The 22,254-nt window shown below is 35.9% G+C and overlaps 1 protein-coding gene across 2 annotated transcripts in view; it reads right to left on the reverse strand.

Moving 5' to 3' along the window:
* The window catches only part of SCEL (sciellin), a 56,617-nt gene that overhangs the window by 28,229 nt on the left and 6,134 nt on the right, over positions 1-22,254 (reverse strand). For both annotated transcript variants that reach the window (XM_068929441.1, XM_009670282.2), the window contains exons 3-11: positions 21,432-21,504; positions 17,590-17,707; positions 16,864-16,926; positions 16,466-16,537; positions 11,512-11,580; positions 9,863-9,928; positions 8,535-8,600; positions 4,743-4,775; positions 2,500-2,571 (exon numbers count right to left, since the gene is read on the reverse strand). In XM_068929441.1, the coding sequence (XP_068785542.1) occupies positions 2,500-2,571; positions 4,743-4,775; positions 8,535-8,600; positions 9,863-9,928; positions 11,512-11,580; positions 16,466-16,537; positions 16,864-16,926; positions 17,590-17,707; positions 21,432-21,474 (602 nt within the window). In that variant the 5' untranslated portion in view covers positions 21,475-21,504. The remainder of the gene's footprint in view (positions 1-2,499; positions 2,572-4,742; positions 4,776-8,534; positions 8,601-9,862; positions 9,929-11,511; positions 11,581-16,465; positions 16,538-16,863; positions 16,927-17,589; positions 17,708-21,431; positions 21,505-22,254) is intronic.

Genomic DNA, 22,254 nt, shown 5'->3' on the forward strand with positions numbered 1-22,254 from the left:
CTCCCCTTGAATCTCCACTGAAATGGAAATAAAACATGAAAAGAACTTCACAAGCTATGATTAAAAGACCCACAGTGCAAATCAGGAAAATGTTTTTGTAGGTGTTCATTGAAGTGTTCATATGTTGCCACATATACAAGACACTAAGAGACATGATTGGAGGATCACTTTTTAAGGTCTGAGTAACGCATGACAACTATCACTAGACAGTCATTATCCTCACTTTTACTAGCTCCTAGACTTCTTATTTATGTTTTTCTGGGGTATCTATAAATGTTCTAAATAGTTGCAAAATGCTGATTCCTTTCTGTTAACATATTAAGTTCTTGCTTACCATCACATCTAAAGCGGAGGTCCGTATGTTAATTATGCCTTTGGCATGCTAACTATATCATAGTATATTCTATATAGATTTATGGAATATATGGATATATATTTTTTCTGCATATGGACGATAGATGCCACATCTACTGTGTTCTAATTTAAAACAATGCAAAAATTGCTTTTTGCACTAATAGAAGCAGATCTTTCATGGAACAGTGCACAGTGAGACTTACTTTTTTTTTTACTCAAAAGACAAACAGTACCTGACATCCTTTTCAGGTAAACCCCTTCCAAAAGATTTTCCTTGTACTACTGAGCACTTTGGCAAAGGACCAGTTGCCATTCTCCATTTATTTTATGATGGAATTAATTCACAATACCTTTAACATCCCTACCAGTAGACAAATAATAGTAGATATCCCTACTCAAGACAAATAATCAAGTAAGTATGGCTTTAAAAAGCATTACTTGAAAATCATTCAATTCTAAGTAAAAGTACTTAAAATTAAATGATTTCACATAAGATAAAATATTGTTCTAATAAACAGCAGTTACTAGAAATATTTTTCATGTAGCTCTTAACTTTCATTGTGTGACACAATCTTTCTTGCCAGAAATATAATATTTATATGGCATCTTTAGCAGAAGAAAGTCATTTCTGATGACAGCTGCTTAATGCATTTTTGGTTAGCGTAAATTTAGCAAAATTTGTAGTTCTGTGAAACTGACACCTCAGTAGCAGATGGATGACATCTGAGGTATGAGCCAAGTGTAAAGGAATCAGCAAGAGTAGGGGACTGAATTTTGCTCACTAACATTACAGGCTACTTAGAGTTTACACACTGACACAGATAACTGTAATGTAACGTTACCATAGTAACTTGTAGACCAGTCAGACATCATTTCTATAGCTTTCCACCAATGGAGAAACTGGTATACAAAGCTTGATATGCTAATAAGAGCCACTGGGGGATGCTGAACGTGAACTGATTAAATAAGACTTTAATAAGCCTCTATGAGTGAAGAACGGCTGTGACTTCCCTAGTTAATAAATTACCGTATGTAATTCTCTAAGATCTCTCAGATTTGTTGACAGGAAAATGTTGAAACTTTGAAGCATTCCATAGTTCCATTTAAGCATTGCTTCTTTCCAAGGGATTGCACTGTTAGATATCTTTTGGATGTTTTTTTCTTTATTATTTTGTACTAATTTTTTGTAGTGGGGGCACTGGGGGTGGGGTGGGGCGGGCAGGGACTCAAAGTAATACACTCAAAGTGGTATAAACTGTGGCTCCAGACCTCAGAAAGTTATACTTTGTGAATCAAGTGAAATAAAATTAGCTAATATAAATTGTTTTTAATATCTGCACCTTTTAATATTTCCAATTAAAAACTGTAAAAATGAACTGCTATAGTTCTCAGTGCATATCTAGAATTATCTATTTCTAATTCATTCACTTTTTTATTGCATGTTCTGGCATTTTGTTCTGTTCAGGGTCATAAAGTCAAATTTGGTGCGTGGATATTACAGATTGTTTTGAAAACCTTACCATTTCCATTAGTATAAGACCTTACAATTTGCTGGAACTTCAATAATCATCATTTCTGTGTCACTTTCCACCAGTAGCTTTCACTGAATTCTGTACACTTTCCAAGGTACATTATTACACATGCTGTCTAACTCACACCACAAGAACAAGCCCATCTGTTTAAATGCACTAATTTTGTCACATGAAACATGGTTTTTTTCCTATTTATTTCCTGCAGTCCTATGCGCAAAAGGAACTTTTTACATATGTAGCAATGTGTAGATAACTCCCTTTCCCACAATTTATTGACTGGAAAACTGAAGCACAAAGAAAATATAGTATATAACCCTTACTACTGCTATTAGTCTGCTTCCACTCATTTGCAGAAAGTATCTGGATACTGCTCATAGGATGCAGGCTAGATATACCGAAAGAAAAAAAAAAAAGAAATATCTGAGATAACTCAGCAAGCCAATGACTCAGTTTGTGCTTCCAGGCCAACAGGCAGGGCTAGATAAATGCTGCATCTATCTCATACTGTGTCATACTGTCATACAAGCTACACGGAAATCAAATAAATCTAGTATTTAAAAATCACATTTTTTGCATACAGTAACATCATTTTGATTATGTCTGCTTATGTTACCTTGCTATAGCTTGATTAACCATGTCAGTCTTTGATTTCTGAGGGGTCACCTGTTCCGATGAAAAGGCAGTCCTGCAAGAAAAACAATGAAAATATGCTTAACGCACAGGAAGATACACAGATATACATGATATCATTTAAATAGGTTATCATTGTAGCTTTTATTTTATTTCTTACAAATGGAACCACAATGTGTTCGAATTTTTTTAGAAACGTTTTCCTACATTTTTTTCCCTTTAAATGTGTATCTAAAGAGCTCCATAATGCTTCATTGTGCTAGATTACTGCATCCACTGAGCTTTTTGAATAGCTGGTATTCCAAGACTGGCTGTTTTACTGGTAGTGTTATAGTAACAAAGTGGAGTTCCTTTACTGCTTCAGATGATTTCAGCAATAAAAGAATTTCCAAAGATGGGATCTGATTGTCCCTTACGAAGGATACTGTGTGAACAGGCTAAAAAAAACAGGGTTTTTTTTTGTCCTAGTTTCCTAAGGAAATGAGATTTGTGCACACTTTTGTCTCTCTGACATATATTTGTTAGTCTCCTGCCGTTATTATTTTTAATCCACTGGCTAACAGCAAGCAAAAGGATTAGAAACCTTCAGCATATTAGGTTCCACAACTGCCATGAAAATCAGTGGCCCAATAAAGGGGAAAGTCTTAAATTTGGAATTTCATCGTAAGTTCAGCTGTTACATGTTCTATCTGGCATAACTTCTTGCCAATTAGCATGTTTTCACCAGCCAGCCAGTGAGCTGTACATAGATCCATTGCTCTATCCAGGCATAATACAAGCTGCCTCTTGCTCAGGCAGTAATTCAGCGAGGTGAGAGGGAGCCAAAGATACTGTAAGTGTTATTTAAGGATTATGGTGAGGGATTGGAAAGTGGTGGAAGTGTGAAAGCTTAGGACATGAGTAAGATCTGAGAGGAGGGAAGAAATAGAGACATGCTACAGGGGAGCACATGGAGATGGGATTGGGGTATTCTAGAAAGTAATTAAGAGGTGGAGAATATAAATCCTGAAAAAATAGGAAATATTAGCTCTGCTCATGGAAAAACTTGTGATATTAAGATGATACTGCACCACCCTTAGACATAATAGCTATAATAAATAAGTAGCAAAGTGACATTCTTCTGTTATATTTATATACTTATGTAACATTTACAGTTTTGAATTATTTTATTCCTATAAATGTTCCCACTGAAGTCAATACAACTACGCATTGAGACAGAGTTAGGTATGCGCAGAAGGTTTTGAGAGGTCAGGTCATTTTTTATGTAGCAGTGGTTAAAGATAATAAAAATGCAGCAAAACCTATAGATTTAAGAATGGTTTGGGTTTTTTTTTTTTTCCCCACTGAGCCACAAATTACTAGCTGCTCACAGTGTTCTACACCTGCTCTTAACTTCCATCATATTAAAAGACAGCTAAAAAAAAAACCTCTGAAACACTTTCCTATCATTGCTTATTCATGTGAACATTCAGTTCTGTCACTACAGGAATACTTTTAAATCATGAGAAAGGAAGAAGGTGGCCAATACGGTTGGAAATGAGTATACGCTCCACGAGACAATCTCCCTGTTAGGATAGCAATAATACCATGACAAGTTTTGCAGCTCTCTTAATTATGAAATTGCAGGTTGGTTAAGCAATCATTTTCTAATTTAGGCCATGTGAGACGTATATTAAATTAATTAAGTTTATAAACTTATTTTCTAAAATTAGAGGAACCTTTCACACGGACACTCAAATCAGTTTAGCAGTACTTTACATTAATTCAGTTCATGTTTATGCCTTATATTACAAGCCTTCACATATATACAGCTTTTTAATTTACCACTTTCTCCTTCCTTTGGTCACTCACTCTTTTTTTCATTCACTGTCTCCTCCCTAGAATACCAGTTTCGTATAAAGGAATATTTGCAGTAGATGTATGCTATATAGCAATAAGATATGGAATTAAAATTGTGAAACATTTTTACATTTGTTAAGCAGTTACAGTTGTTTTTTCAATGTGTAAAAATATACAGTGATATGTGTTAAGCTATATGATATTAATTACACCTAAAACCTAGAATGTCTCCTTCATGTGCTTCTATGAGATGGACTGTTCAAGGAAAAACCCCAGATAAATTATGCACTTTTTGTATTATAAATAAATGTAAAATAATATTTAAGGTTTATGCATGGCTGTGTTGTATTTCTAAAGCTACTAACAAGCAAAGTACGTAAGACATACATTGTGGGAGCCTCTGAATTTTCAGAAGTGGTCCTGCAGAAAGAGAAAATATTTCAGAAATAAGGTACCAAAATGCTAAAAATCAAAGCGCTTTCCAAGATTTCAGATCAATAAAGTAGCAATTAATTTTTCTTTTCCTTGCTTCCAAGACTGTAAGTTTTTCTTTATTGCTTAACGTAGATATAAATGAACATAACTTGTATAACCAAAAATAACATAATGTTTAATTCTAATCATATTCCTTATACGTTATGAAGACAATCATTCTTCAGTTAATCATTGTCCAGTAAAAAACTCTGATCAATGATGTGTGGTCTTCAGCACTCAATTCACAACCAAAAAGTGCAACTAGAGTGAACTGTTTATATTCTTAGCTTCAAAAGCAATTTCTTTCAAGAGTTCTGTAAAGTGTCCTTAATCTGCAGGGCACTGAGACAAGGCACTACAGAAGTTTACCTGTCATGCTTGAATAAAGCAGTCTAGAATCAGGCCTCAGAACCAGAACAAGTAAATAAATAACAAATCGAGAGGGGGGAAAAAAAAAATCTTTCTCAGTAGATGATCCATGCTCACAAAACTCCCTTCCTGAAGACTTCAGGATAATCAGCTGCTCTTATATGTGAGGAAAAGACATAGCTCTTTGCTTTAGCTGTCTTTAAGACTGATGGTGACCTTTTCAAACTATGGTTATTAGCATCTATACTTGGCACTTTATCTCCTGAAACACACTTCAGGCAAATAAAAGTGTATCCTTTGTTGGCTATTATTAGTTATACTAATATTCAAAACTTCAAATAGCTCTTATATCCGCACTGGACTTCTCAAGGATAAACAAACTAATCATTAAAACCTCATCACTGTTTAACCAAGTACCCTTGGTGACATCACTGTTGATAGATGCCCCAGTAATGCAAGGGTCAGGAAAGCTTAATAAAAAAAAAAAAGCCCCTATTTTGGTCATCCCTATGCTCAGAGTAGAGGAGTAATTTGGTAATTAATGAAGAGAATGACACAGGAATCCCAGCATCTTGCAGGGAGCCGGGAAGGTGTCATACAGAGCCTTCAACCTAGGCTTTCAAAATTACCATATCCCTAATGAGATACTGAAATGAAGCCAGATAAATTCATCACAGTCAACATACAAGAAAATATCTAGTAAGTACTGACTTAAAATAAAATAAACTTCCAGTATCCAGGAGCAATCTTTCTCTTGGGTGCTGAGTCATTCTAAATCTTCACTAAACAGATGGACAGTAATAAAAATACTGTATCTGTGTTTCTATCTGGAAGCTTATCAAATAGGAAAATACTTTAATAATAATATATCTCATAAAAGTACTATAGATACATACATATACATACTATACATACATACTATACTATACATATAGATATTACAAGGATATGTTTGTATTCTGCAGTAAGTAGAATAGCTGGAGAGAAAGTATGCTAGAGTATAGGAAAAATGCCTCTACAGTAAACTTCAAATGAATAAGTTGTGGTCACTGAACTTGGTGGGACCCAGGGTGGCCTGTATAAAACAGAGATTTCTTTGCAAATATCTCTCTGTGCGAGAAAAAAAACATATGCATTTAGTATCTAGAATAAAGTCCAGGAATGTCAAGAAGAATGATGAAAATGCAGAAGTCAGCAGAAGGGTACGATTATAATTACAGTAAAAGCTTATTTCTTTGTCCCTCAAATAACTTGGTGAAACCAAGACCAAATCAGCTGAAATTGCACAGGATGGCTACTGCCATGATAAAGATTTTTTTTTTAAATCAGATTTGAAAAGCTAGTTTCAAGACTCAAGCCTACAATTTGTGTGAAATTTTTAAAAGCTTTCAAACTTTTTGTTATTGCTCCTTCGATTACCTATAAAATCAAGAGTATGTCAGATAGAAAGAATGATCCATGTGGGTGGGGACAGCATAGTCCTTCCATGACCCAGTTCAGTCCAGTTTTGAAGACAATCTGTGATGTTATCTTTCTTGCCTTAACTATTGGATAGCTCCACAGTCTTGCAGTATTTTGGTAAGTTAATATATTCAGACATCTACAAGTAATTCACTAACAGCCAAATATATAATTATATATGTAAAAGCATAAACTAATACTAATAAACAGACTATTAGAATTTTTCAAAAAAACCTATAATTAAGGTGGCCTGGAACACTCTGCTATAAGACCTTTACCAAAGGACTCAGCTCAATCAATCAACTTCATCAAGCTTTAACAGTGCTGAAGTATTTCTCTCCTGGGTGTTTTGAATTTTTTTAGCTTTTTTTTTTTTTTAATATTAGAAATCGTATTTCAGGAATTTCCAAAAATAGGGAATAAACTACTCAGTTTTGCTCGAAAAGAAAATGTTTACCAGTATTTTGCAGCACCTCTGAAATTTAGGCCTGAAATAAAGTGTTGGTGAGTGGGAAGTCAAATGCTAGTGTAAGATGTATAACTTCTGCTGTTTCTATGAAAATCTGAACAAAAGTAATCTCTGAAAATTACAATTTCTGCATTTAACTTTATCAATTAAGCCCTCCAAAAAACAAGTCTTTCTCAAGCATACCTCGGTTCAAGAAGGTGAGGCTAAGCATAACTGAGAGCAGTAGCTTTGTTCCTTTTGGAATAGTACCCAGCTAAAGCGGAAGACAGAAAGGTTTCTCTCTCTCCTGAATGCAAAAAAGCAAAGGCTGGTCCTGAATGCGTAGTGAAAGGAAAATAGGATGGAAAGGAGAGAGAAAAGCAGGGCTAACTGAAGGAGCAAGAGTTCCATGGAAGCAATATAGTATGACCCCTCTTAAAATACAACTTGAAAATGTAGAAAATGGGGCTCAAAGGATCTCATCTAGACAAAACGTCTATCTCAAGGCGGAATCAACATTACCTAATGTTGGTCTACTGTATTTCTTAAAGTCCTTCAGTGGCAGAGATTTCCTAGGCCGCGACCAACCAGGGAATCCTACCTAGCACAACAATGTATCCATTCCTTTTTGTTTTGTCTAATTTTGATCAATGATATACATGAGACTCATGTAGGAGGCTGCCCTGATTGAGACTTGGGAAGCACAGGGCCTTGCTGCACCCAGTAGGGGACCTAAGCAAAGAATATCATGAAAGTTCATTCATGAACGTTTTAAACCATTCATATTCTGCTTTTAGATGAGAGTAAGAACTATTGTCTATTCCCTCTCTGATCTGCCAATAAGCAATTACAATTTTAGAGATAAACATTAAACATTCATCTGGAAGTAATTGTAACTGGAGATTTTTTTTCTAAACTATTTCTTGGACACCTTACTGAAAACTAACTAAGCAGATTTTGAAGTTATGTCCATACTGACAAGTAAAAGGAGCCCAAATTAGCTCCTGGCTGTCATGCCAAATAGATTTCTGTTCACCTATGGTTAAACACTCTGTAGTGGATTTTCTGGTGGATTTCTACTACTAGAGTAGTCCAAATCAAAAACAAGAAGAAAGCTAACAAGTATCATAGAAAATTAGGAGTTCAGCACCTTAGTTCTGTCCCTTGCCTTCTTTCATTTTGGCACTGATGAAATCTCAAGCTGCCAGCACCTCACATATTCAAATGTGCTCAGTTAATGCTGGGCATCAAGCTGCTAAAAGCGCCAACAAGTATTTAGACGTGGGATCTTCTCTCTTCCTATACCATCTTATTCAGCAAACTCAGTTCCTCAAAGAATTGCCTTGTATGCTCACTCCTGAAATCAGCTCAAGCCTAGAATTGCAAAAAAAAAAAATCCAAAAAAACAAGATATCATCAGTACTTACTCTTTGGTTTCCACTGTATCCGTGGTGGTCTTACAGCTCGAAACTGGTGGAGGCATCCAAGATTGCCTGTCAATGTCAATAAATAAATACATTCTTAAGTATGAGCATGCAATGTTATAGGGCTGGACAGCAGGTTGAATCTCTTCCTCTTCAAACACTACGAATTTTAGAATATCAGAAATGGTGTGGAAATGTTTGTAACATTTCCTAAGTTATTACTATTTTGAAAAACTGCGTAATGACACTTTCTAGAGGATTTTTTCACACAGCTGAATGGCATTGGAAACAACATGGTAATTTTAATTACTATTGTGAAAAATATATTGTCTGACCCAAGATGGTACTTTGTGCAACCTGAACGATACAAATATGTGGATGATTATTGGGAGGGACAACCAGACATAATGTACAAAGGAAAGGGTGCCAAATATCAGTTCAAGAAACAAATTCAGGATGGTATTAGAGGTCACATAAACATCAAAAGCACTTTCAGTTCTCTTTTTTTTTCCCTCTCTCAAAAGTATCAGTCTACCAATTGTTTGTTAGGAAAAAGCAATTGCACTACAAACAGAGCAGTTCAGTGTTGGCCTTTCACGTCTTCAAAGGGCCTGAAAAGAACTACTAAGCTGAAAATACCATAAATTCCCACAGAACAAGCAGGGCCATCAATATGAGAATCACAATATTTTAATTTCTATGTTGATAATTCTACTGATCATAACTTTTGGGCATGGACTGTGGAAGATAAAATCACAAACAGACAGAATGTAGGAGTTGCTACTGGAAAGGTTACATTAAAAAGATGGCTATCCCCAGCAGTACATTTTAACTTAATTTTTAAGTTCTGTGTTCTACAGCCAGTTCTTTCTCTTGTCCAGATAATACTATATAAAATCCAATTTTTTAAAGCTAGCTGTGTATCATGCGGACAACCATACTGCGGTTCATCTGTACTGAAACAGCACAGGATCAAGTTAGGCTGAGAGAGTTCAATTGGTCCCCATTACAATGAGCTGCAATGCTTTAATTTTGGTATTGGACACTGAAAAGGCATACCCTTGTTGAGTTAGGGGCTGTGGCAAAAAATTAACTTCTATTGTACTATGTCCACAGGGCATACGGACTGGCTGTACAAGGATAAGTTTGCACCATAGCGCTCTCATGGAAAAAATTCAGAGTATGCAAAAGCTTACTGAAGTTTGCTGAAGAGTTAAAGCTTGACAGAGGAAAAAAGCGATAATGTTTTTGGATATAATCATGATACATTACTGAGTTACAACAGAATGCTATATATCCTCTGGCAGTCAAGTAAACGTGGCAGTGAATACCTTTTTTTTTTGATAGGAGAAGTGGCAGCAGTGTTTGGGGATGATGTAGTGGGAGTCCAAGATTGTCTGTTAAGGAAAGAAACTTAATTTATTCATTCATCTTCAATAAGTGTATCATGAGAAATGGGAAAATAAGAATAAGAAATAAGATTTCTGCTATCAGAATGATACAAATATGTACAGTAATTGGTACTATTATAGTTATATATGCCAAATGAAATTGGTAAATTCCTCAAAGGATACCAGGTTTCGCAAAACTTAAGGGATTCTGATGCTTAGAGGACAGATGCGTCCGTACTTGATATTAAAGTCATTTTTGACTTCTGAAGATCTTGACTTCTATACCTACACTTCAGTTTACAATATTAATATCTTTATTTTTCATACCTTAACTATTATATTTTATTATATGCCTGTAAAAGGAACTGCCATTCCTCATACTCCTAACTACATAGCTTCCAAGCTAGTTATTTTTCTCATACAGTTTATCAAAAAGTTATTGTCTTGTTCGCCGCATTTCTGATGCAACTGAAGAACAGAACTTTACCAATTATGTTATTGCTTCCTATCAGGACAAGTTATGTATCATTTAAGTCTCACTTAAGTCCTACTTCAAAATTCACAGGAGGTCTGTTCAAAAATGATCTCTGGACAAAGCAACACAAAATCCAATTTATATGATGTCTCACGTGCCATCATCATCATGATTTACAATAGAATGGTGCAAAATTATTACTAAAAAAAGACCTCCCTTGCACGTCAAATGCCAGCGTCACTCATTTGCTTTTCAAAGCAACATCTCAACACTTCACAAGATGACTGCTAATTGTTGTTCTCAGTCTTCACTGGCAACTATATTGAGTGCAATTTGTTACTGACGCTATACTGACACTGATGAAGGCACACAAGGATACATTTGTCTCATTAAATTTATAAATATGGTGCTGGGCTCTTCTGACTTCTAATTCTTTGGAATAACATTTTTTAAATTAAAGTCTCAATTAATTAAGAGCTGTAAGTTCTTTAGAAACTAAATTAACTTATTTTAAATGACAATTGGCTTGAATCTGTTTTACATTAAAAATTGACCTTCTGACAAAAGAAAAACTTTTAATTAAACTACATAATTTCTGTTTGCTTTCCATTGGAAAAATCAGTTCCTCTTCCTATCAAAAAAGAGTAATTTTTACATTTTAGTTCCCAGGTTTTCCTGAGAACACACCCACACTGAACTGTTTTCAAAACATGTGCCTATTCTTTCTTTTCTGTTTTTAAAATGTTATATATTTTAAATAATTGCTATGATGATTAGCCGTGCAAATCTGACCAGGCTGTTCTTTCAGTCTATGGGAGTAATACGTATTTCTAGAGAACAAGTCCTGTTATTCTAAAGGAAACATGAAGAAAACATGATGAAAGATATCAGATGATCTAAAAGACCTTTTTTCCTCCCCATAGAATACAAAAAGAGCTTATGACAGCTCAGACATAGATGTCTACATTCCAGATGTCAGACAGTGAAATGGAGGCAACTGTTAAGCCATATAACACATACCTTATTTCCGTGCATCATTTTGAAATATGCATACAATTAAAAGTAACGATAACACATAATATTTAGATAATAAGAAAGCTTCCAAAACTCATACCTATTGCTTTGTTTATTATCCAGAGCTGGAAATGTATTTATTTTATCAGCATCACTTCTGGCTGGCATTCTGTAAAAAGATGGAATTATTTTTCATACACACTATAGATCTTTTTAAAAATCACTTTGAATGAAACCAAAAGATGAAGTATCACTTTATCTTCTGTACAGATTATAAATTACACTGCATTACAATAGACAGAGAACAGAGGCCAAATTAATATACATTCAGTGTATTAATATTCAAAAAGCCTAAGTAGCTCACTCAAATAAATTGTTTTAATAGGTTACGTACAAATACTAATTGACAAATATATTATATGAAGCCTTATTGCTGTCACAGTTAATTTATTACAAAACCTTTGAATTAGATCAGAACACTAGAAAGATAGCAAAGTCTTTCAGTGAAGCAGTACCATAAGTTTAGAAAATAAGCCATTCCCCTTCGCTCCCCATTGCCATCCCCTGAGATTTGTAATAGTTTGTTTTTCTTTATGGCTTTTAGAGATCAATGTGATCTGAAACTACTCTGGTATAAAAGTCCTGATAAAGCATAATAGTTACATATAGGAATAACTTCTATCAAAGAAGTTAGATTATTTGCACTTAAACTGATATTATTAAGCCATTAGATTTACAATAAGAAACAGCTATGTGATTTTTCAAACCCTTTATGGACTCTATAGTTGTTTCCTAAAGCCCTTCCAAAATTTTACAGAAAGCATTACGTAGCTGTAATAGCTGACACGTAGCTTATACACTTAAATACTATGAGTTTCATTCCATATATGGGGCTTCCCTTAATAACAATAGAAGGACTGCAAAAAGCTCCATTATAAACTGCTGTTAAATTAAGATAGATAATAAAACTGAGAGGTTTATCTTAAATATATAGCTAGAATAGCTGAAAAACATTTTGAACTACAACTTATTTAAATATAGAAATTACTTAATTTTAGCTATTTATTCCCTTTTATAAACTGAAACTATAGATATAAAACGATATTCAATTAGTAGTTCTAGGACTAATTAAGTGCTGAAACAAAATATTTTGTACTTTGCTTTCAGCCAAGTATCACAGATGTCTATCGTATTTAACGGGAACCCTACCCGGAAAGGGGTTTCATGATATAATGTGTGCAGGCATGTACTCTGTGTTTTTTTTCAAATCTTAAATGTACCTGTGCAAATAGCTATCTCATATCTCTGGCGACTTGTGACTGTGACCAGCAGTTACTCAAAAGATCACTAGAGGTCTCACTAAACTTGATAACATTACTGCAGCAGCAAACATTAACATTTCTTCTAATCGGTTAGCTATCCAGGGAATCATTTGCCTCCATTCCATATTTTCAAAATTTACACGCAATAATTAAAGCAATACAAAATTTGGTCATTTTAAAGACTTAAAGGGTACATCTGGCATCCTACTCCACTGCTGAACAATGTAGCAGATGCTTTGAAAAAAGTAGAAGAAAAAAAGGTAAATATAATATCACCTTTTCCTTGTAAAACTTTTCAGCTTCCAACAATCAATACTTGAAAAATTTTCTGATGAGGAGTTTGCACCCCAAATACTGTCTCCAACAGAAACCTTTTGACCAATGCTTCACTAATTCATCTAACCTTTCGCTGAATCAGTTCAAACTTTTGACCTCCACAACATCCTGCAACGCTGAGTCCTACAAGGAAAGGCATGCGCTAAGGGAAAAACAAGCTTTTGTTTTGTTTTGTTTTGCTTTAAATCACTACCTAACAATTTCTTTGAGTGTTTCTTCATTCTTACAGTGAAATAAACAGTAAATATTAATTCCTTCTTTATTCATTTTCCCTATATCATTCTCTTTGCCAATGTGAAGAAACTTTGTCTCTTTAGATAGGAAAACTATGCTTGTACTTCCTTGTGCTTGCAGCCAATGATGCAAATGGATGTTGTCACTCCCAGCATCTCTCCTAAATCCTTAATATTGAAACTGACGTTCAAATTTTGTAGATATGTAGGGTTAAGCACAATTCATATCAAACTACCTTCTTTGAACATAGAAACGGCAGTAGCCAGGAAGCAAGAAGCTGTAACAGCAGTATTTAAAATAGCTTGTAGAGGAGCTTTTGCTGTCAAAGGCCATATGCAATGAGGAATTCAAAATTACTCCCGTACTCCTCAAACAATTTATTTCACCTTTTTTTTTTTTATTAGAACTTCAATGAGTATTTTGCCAATTTGAAAACTGGCTACTGAAGATACTTTAATCCAAATAGATCCAGATTCTTAAAGTCCTTATCTTTTGGAAAATTACAGTTATAGCCACAAGGGATGGATGCAAAGTAGAAATGTGTAAAGATGTTCCAATCTCTGGCTTGAAATGCAGCAACTCCTACAGGCCTTTTACAGGATAGAAGCAAATTACCATCACCATTTGCCATAACATCTTAGCTAGATGAAAATTATTCTCCTTATAAACAACATGATTTATAACAACTTTCTGTAAATAGCTCAGATCTCCAGTATGAAAGTCACTCTTCTCAAGGAGAAATAGTCCTTTAGATTTTGTGGTACATTCAAAGAAATAGTGTTGCATTTTTCAGCTCTGCCTTTTAGGTTTGAACAGGAAGAACCTGAAATGTTTCTTTTTCATATAAACAACCAAACAATATAGCTGTTCTGCAAGAAGCCCAAAATTCCAAGCCAGGAGACTCGTATACTATGCTTATGCTTACCAGAAATCATCTGCAAGAAAACAAAGGAATTGTATGTGGTGGAGAGCCTTCCTTCACTGAGGAACAGAAAGTACCAAATTTGAATGAAGGCTATGAAAACGTGCTGGCGTAAAATGAATCACCACAACCTTTTATGCCTTAGTTTGCAAGTCTGGGGAGATGCAGAACACGTGATCCACCCTTGTAAATGTGCCTTATGGCAATGAGTGTGCACAAATTAATCCTGGAATGGCTACATCCTACAGTTTTGAGAAGACCAGTGGTGAATGAAGAAAAACAAACAACTTGACTGCAACTTCCTCATTTTAATCATTTTAAGATCAAATCATGATTATTTACACCATTTATGGGCATATTCTGCATTAGCTATCAGAAATGTATATTCATACATAGAATCCTTTCTTTGTATATTTTTCCATATCTGGTGTATATTAAGAACCTTTTATGTTAGATATTCATATACACTAGCACACAAAGATATTCAGCTTACAACCTAACATAATTCAGACATCTTAATATGCCAATCTGAAACAAAAATTCATAGGTAGATGCAGATATATATATATCTAAAAGGGACAATGCTCTTCAGTAACACCATAGGAAGTGGAATTCTATGACTTCTGACACAGAAGTCAGGGCTTCTATGCAGAAAATTCAATCCTTAAAAAACTTTTTTGAAGTCAATGAGTGTGTGGATAACAGCAACATAATTGATCCATATTCTACCTGGATTTCTAGAGAACTTTGTAGAAATTTCCTCTTTAAAAGCTCTTAAAGAAATTGATCCGCTATGTCATAACAGAGAAAGTCCTTTCAGACAAAAATAACTGTTTAAAAGGTGGGAAGTAAAGGTTTGGAATAAATGACAATTTTTCAGATTGAAAGGAGGGATATGTGCAAGACTTGTGCTTTTCCATATGTTCATGAATTTTCTAGAAAAAGGAGGAGAGTGAAAAGATATTGCTTGCCAATGACACTACTCATGGTAGTCAAAACAAATGCTGATTGGCAAGGCTTTCAGAAATCATCTGCTAAAATGTCAGACTTCTAAAATGGCAGACGACATTCACTTTTCCAAGATGCAAAGTAATGCTTGCCAAGAAAAACAATTGGTCTCTGAACTAGATATCATCCCTGAGGAAAGAGGTCTTGGAGTTGTAATAGATAATGTCATGAAAATGACAGCTCAATTTTCAGCAGCACTCAAAAGAGCAAAGTCAATATTATGAAGTATGAGGGGAGGAATAAAGAATGAACCTGAAGCCATTGTTATGCTATGGTACATATACAAGGTGTGCTCACATTTAAAATATTTGTATACAGATTTGGTCCCCTCAGATCAAAAAGATTGTTATGGGAACAGAAAAGAAAGGGAGAAGAGCAATTGGTAAATAAAAGGTACTAAAATGGCTTCCTTGTGATGAGTGAACACATAGAGCAGGTTCATCAGCTTGGAGAAGAGTCAACAGAGAGGCGATACCACACAGTTCTACAATCTATTCCATTCCAGAGCTGTATGCAGAAGGTAAAATTTAAGTAAAAATCTTTCATTGTTTATTACCATACAAGAAGTAAGAATCATCATATCTGCACAAACAAATACACTTTTTCCAGACAGTATAAATTCTGGTATTCATAGCCTCAGAATGTTGTGGATACCAGATGCTGATGTGGGCTGAATTTTGAAGATGCTATGCACAAAGAATCTGCAAACTTAGGCACAGTCGTATCTGAAGTAAACTACTCTACAGAGGTCTAAGCTGAAGAGGACTTCCAGTTTAAGCACCTGTATGATAAGTATACAGTTCTGATATTTGTAGTAATCGTGATACAAAGTGGTAGTAAGGATTTGCAAAGGAGAACGAAGGTTGTAGCCATACTGAGATTAACTATTGCAGATAGGACTTTGATTTATAGTTGTAAAAGAGGAAATGAGTGGGTGGGTTATCTGCAGAAAGATATTTACAATTATGAACACAAGAATACAAAGAGATTGATACAGAGAATGAAGAGAAAGATGTCTGAAGAACCACTTCTCAAATCACATTTACATTAACGTCATTGACAATTCATGCATAAAACATTCAAAGTCTTGCTATTTAGATGCTTAAAAAATAAGCATAACAATTAATTTATAAGCTGCTTTCATTCATATTTTCATTTTTAAGACAAGACAAAAACAACCTATCACAAGTATGACAATCACAAAATATAATATAGAAGGAAAAAAGCCCTACCTGTCCAAGGTAGTATCAGATCTATATCGTCCAAGTAGGGCTTTCTGATCTTCCTTTTCATTTATGCTACTGCTGTAAAAAGGGTTAGAAATGCCACTTTGGTCACTGTTTTTATTAAACAGCTCACCACCAATAAAACAATGTATAAATCTTGAATTACGATATCATACAGGATTTCAGATCATTCAGGTGTTAGCAGATCCAGTCCCACACCCATTGCAATCACCAGCTTAACAATTATTGATATCAAAGTCTGATTAACATGGTAATACGACTAGGTTAAAATAGAATAAAGAGAGCTCTTGCTTTAAACAGGATTTAGTAAAAGGATGTTCAACTTTCTAATTCTTTCTAATACCTTTCTTGCCAAAGAAAGCTGTTCAGACACTCTACTGTACCTGTGTAGGCTATCTTGGGATTTATATTGGTTAAGCACAGCCCTTCCATAGTTTTCATCAGCACTATAATCAAAAGAAAGACACTGTTCAGTTAAAATTTGAAAATTAAAAATAGAAAACTCTTTCTTGGCAAAAGATCTCTGCTCTCAATCAGACTTCACAGCTGTCTGTCACCTCACTAACCACGCCAACTGAAGATCCCTGCATTAGATCACTCCCGTCACTTTGGAGTAAGAATTATCTCTTCCTAGACGCTGTTCATGGTCCAGATAATTAGGACCTGCTCTCAAGGTGGAGATGCTACTGTAATACAAGTCTAAGTCTGCGTTACAGTAAATTACAAATGATTCTGACATCATTAAGTTCCTTAAAGGAATGTGTCAACTTTTATAATGTTCATGCCTGTAAAAAAAGTCAGATGGTATTATTGTAACCTAAATGCATGAAATGTGCAATTTCTCAAGCTGAGCAGAAGCCAGAGATTCTCAGTACATCCAATCAAATGCTCAATGCACAAGAATTCCATTAAAAGGCAGTCAGTTAAAACCAAACTAAGACTTGCACAGCCAATCAATACCTCATCAAGGTGAGCAAATAACACTTATTTGATGAAAATTATGTAATACTAGGTGATAAGAGATGAGCCATAAATAAGCAGACCCTCAAATAAAATATACATACATATTAAACTAAAGAATGAAGGCATGTACGTCGTATCTTTCCTACCTTTCCTCTTCAGATCTCTTCTTTATCCAGCTGTTATCTTGCAAAAGGGTCCGCCGTTTGTTAATATCCTGAATAACCTGTTGTCTGCTTTTAATTGCAACAGAGGGGCTCTTATTATCTACAAATGCAGAGAAATGTGTCTTGAAAATGGAAGTACGAGATAGCTTGGGAAACTTAAAGTTCTATCAGAAAGGCTCAAATGTGTAGAAGTCTACCACGGATTAAATCTTCAGCTATCAGACACAGGCACAACACTTTTTTAACATCAAAAAAAAAAAAGGTCACTGGATTATGTCTGAAGCTCATGTTTAGTGCAGACTATTTCCTTGCAATGTTTGCGGCTTATTCCCATAAACCTTGAAGAGACTGAAGAAGCTCAGTTTACCAAAATGAGTTCAGTTTCATTCCTAACATGAAATAGCTTGGCCTATTCTTTAATATAAACAAATATCAGAGATTTGATAAAGGAATTATGAAATACACACACAAGAGAAATTCCCGGAAAGAAGAACTAATGAATCCCTCTTTCCTAGGGGTTTGCCTGTGATTGTTGCATTTTCAGGTGTCTAACAAAATTTAAAGTGGAAGCTGATCTTGAGATGATCACACGATCCTCCACCCACATGCTGCCCAGCATGTATCAATTCTCAAGTTTCTCAAAATTTCTTACCATTAGCCTGTTTTTTCGGAGAGAGAAGGGGATATTTTCGCGCCATGATAATATCTCCCTTTAAAATGGGATTCTAGAAGTTGAGCCCTAATAGAAACTCAGTTTTTGAGCTGTGATACTCGCACTAACCTTTCCAAGACAAGGTAAGGTGAAAAATTAAATATACAAAACCTTTATCAATATCATCCAATTAATCAAAAAACTGACTGCTGAAGCATGCTGAGTTTTTCAGGTTTTGCTTTAGAGACCTTTGTGATTTTCTCCATAAAGTACTCTCTCTCTGAGCATCCAGGAAAAGGAGTTCAACACTGCTGCATTTCAGGAGACAATGACGTTAGGACATTTCATTGTACAGCTTGCATACAGAAAGACCGTACTTCAAAGAAAATGCATGCAGTTAGTATTGCATCGTTTGTTGGAGCTATATTTTGACATTCTGTTCTGATTTATAAGAAAACAAAGCTCCTGCTTTTACCTCAAGTACTTCAGCTGCAGTGATAACCATGAAAAACGACAAATAACTAAAGTCAATGGAAGACCTAATCATGACAAAGCAATGAAACATTTATTTTAAGTAAGAATAGCTAAGACTGATCTTTCAAATATTTTTTCTCTCGTGAAAAAATAACCAAAAAAACAAAACACTAGAATACAAAGATAAAATTCAGTCTAAAAATACCTATACCTAACTGTAAGCCATATTGTGCCTACTCTCATCTGTTGCAGTTCCCTGTGGATATGTCCATACTGCCAAATGTGGAGGCCAATGGGTGAATTCAAACACTGAACATCCACATCAATCCATATTTGCTTAGCTGCAAACTCATCATCTGGCTCTGTCTTGGACTACTTCTCTCCAAGATTAAGCTGCTGTAGAGGGCACAAGCATTTAGGAGGCATGGATGTGACAACGTACGCTTTGCTGTCTCTTAGCCCTCATGCCAAGGTCTGATAGCTTTGGCTTTCTCTCTTTCAGCCACATAAACGTGGTTCTTTGAGGCCATTCAGAAGTGAACAGGCACATCAAAGATGACATTTGTAAGAACGCATTGACAATCAGCTTCAATTAAAGGCAGAAAGTCATCCTTATTGCATGATTTCTGCATCAGTCTGTTCACTTCTGCTTAAGCTATGGTTATTTCTTCTAAATCATTTATTAAAAACTGACCTAGAGACTTCAGATAATGGAGATATCACAGCCTTAATCTGCATAGTTCCAATGGTTCATTGCTAGCACTATTAAAATATCCACTTTATTTCTTGCAAACAGCAGATAGGAAGGAACTGCATCAGTTTAGACAATGGTACTATCTCATAGTGACTGTCAAGAAAGGAGATAGTTATAATTAGCAAATTATATTAAGTGCATTTCCTCTAAATATTTACAGTTTTGAATATATTGATAATACTAGCCATGACTGGAATGCCATAGGGACCCAGACAAACAGAAAAAAAAAAAAATGCATCACTCAAAAATCAAAGGTTGTGAATGAAGGTGCAATACCAAGAATTGCTGCTTCCCATTCTTTTAAATGTTTAAATATTTTTAATTGAGCGCAATCACATGCATTGAAAAAATAAAAAAATTGTTAGTTTTCAAAAGTAGGAAAAAACATGAGTTCAAATATATGCATTCCAGAGATAAAACTCTTCAGCAAGGATAATTGGCAGTAACTGAAGGGGGGGATATTATTCCAGCATTCCTTTCATACTAATAGTTTTCGCCAAGATGCTTTCAACTCTCTGCAACAAATTTAAACCTATGCTCTGCTGTCAGTCATAATCTCCTGCATATGCTGAAAAAAAGAATTCCTCAATGACATGTAGAAAAGCACATCAATATATCCAAGAAGCGCTCAGCTATTAAAATTAACATTGTATATGGCACATTGATTTATTTTCCAATGGTATTTTAGGAAAAATGTTGTCGCCTACCTAAAAATCATCTGGATTTCATAGAAATCATGGATTCATTAAAGTAAACAACTTCCCAGCAAGTCACCTATAAAGGCAGCGGCCAAGTATTGTATATTGTATTTTCTTTCCAAGAAACAACACAAGTAATTTGCTAAGTTAGGAAGCCTAAGTTTTGCTGAACTGTACTAGTTTCTGGCCAAATCATATACCTCCCGAGCCTAATCAAAAAATTAAATATAGATATGATAGGTCAGACGAGCACAGATAGATGGAGTTTATCCCCTTCTTATTCGGACAATAAAGAGTGTACGTCCTTAACAAGGCCCAGTTTGCAGTACTGCTGTTTCTACCCGCTTTGGCATTTACCAGTTCCTCATTATTTTCACCTGAATCTTTCCAATTCGGCTGAAAACAGAGGCGTTAGGTGTGACTCTGCAACGTTGGGCTCGGCGCCTTTCGCGCTGCGCCTGCCGGGCTCAGCCCCGGACGCGCCCCTGGCACCCGGTTTTGTGGGCTTGGGCCTGGCGTGTCCGACCAAAACCAGGCCCTCGTGCACGTCACATCTTGTCGTCTTCAAAGGTATTTTGTAGGATCCAGAAGAACGGAAAATCTCGTGGGATTTCCAGCTTGCATCTGGGCATTTCCCCCGTGTAGAAATCAAACTCTGGCCCTCCTGAAGTTTTGTTCTTCTCCAGCAACAAACTCTCCCACCTGATACTGGTTCAATAGCACTTCCTCCTCCCCACCCCCTTCATTCTCCTCTTCCCAAGCTCTTTTCCCTCAGTTTCTCTCCCTGTTTCCCCTGTGCGGGTGAGTGAGCCAAAGGGACAGTGCCGTAGGTGACGCACCCCTCCCTGCCCGCCACCCCTTTGCCCGCTGCCTTGGAGAGCCGGCCGCCATGCTGCTGGGGCGTTGCCATGGCAACCACAGGCCTCAGCCTGCTGAAGGGCCATTTTGTGCCACAAGGCTTCGCTCCCCTGCTCTGCCTCACTGCGCTGCTGGGCGCTGCTGTTCAGCCAGAGTCTCCGCTCGTAAAACCTTACACAACCTTACACCTTTGCCTCCAGAGCAGGTCCTGCCGCTGAATCAAGTATACTAGTGTGTCACTGCTGAAGCACGGCAGCTTGCTCTGGGAGGTAAGCGTGTAACGGGCACGGCGACGCTTGGAAATGGTTCCTGGGAAAGGAAGGATGCGTTGCTTCAACTTCTGCTCTAAATGTCCCGAGAGTAGAAAAAGAAGGAGAATCAGCATTACCGTTTTGTTTAGGAGGCTGTTTTCGTATGCTGAAAGCTGACATTTTGTCCAGTGAGGTGTCTTTCTGCGAGATCTAAAAGAAAATATTGGAAAAAAAAAAAAGACAATTACCGATTAAGAGTCAACCAGGAAGACAGTTTAAGTTCATTACTTGCACAAGTTTAGTAAGATATAGTGGAATTACTTAGACCTCTTTGAACTGAAGCAGAAACAAAGCGTTTCTGTAGATAGCCTGCCCTGCATCCGTGTCCATCATGCCTTCTCTCACTTCTGTGTGGAGCTCCTTCCCTGAGAATATGAGGGGTGGTTAGAGCCCTCACAGGAAAAGATAACAATGAAGAGTTGGATGAGATGATTAGTTTATGTGAAGGTTATATCATGTGATGGCTCGGTGTGGTGCCTAAAGTACACGTGGGCTCGCCCAGCTAGCTGACACGTTTCATGGCTTTAGTGGCCTGCTGCTAACTCAGGGGTCCAGAACAGAGCTGTACAAAGTGTTTCCTTTCTGCCTTGTAACATTTTTCAAGTCATTGATGTATTTTTCTCATTTCAAATAAGGTTAAAGAATGAGCCTCTGAAACAGCTGATTTGAAAAAAATGTTTGGGCCTTGAGGCACTCAAATGATTTCATGTTATGTTTTGAAACATTGGATTTTGATTAAGGAACGTTCATCTATGAACTTTCATATGGAAAGCATCAAGCAGAACATAATGACATTTTAATGACAAAAAATTTCCCCCTTCAAAAAAAAAAAAAAAAAAGCAATCTTAACTTTGACTTAAGAGCATTGACAAAACTGACTCTATTTAACAAAGGGATTCC

This window comes from Struthio camelus, chromosome 1 (assembly GCF_040807025.1).
Source record: "Struthio camelus isolate bStrCam1 chromosome 1, bStrCam1.hap1, whole genome shotgun sequence".
NCBI lineage: Eukaryota > Metazoa > Chordata > Aves > Struthioniformes > Struthionidae > Struthio > Struthio camelus.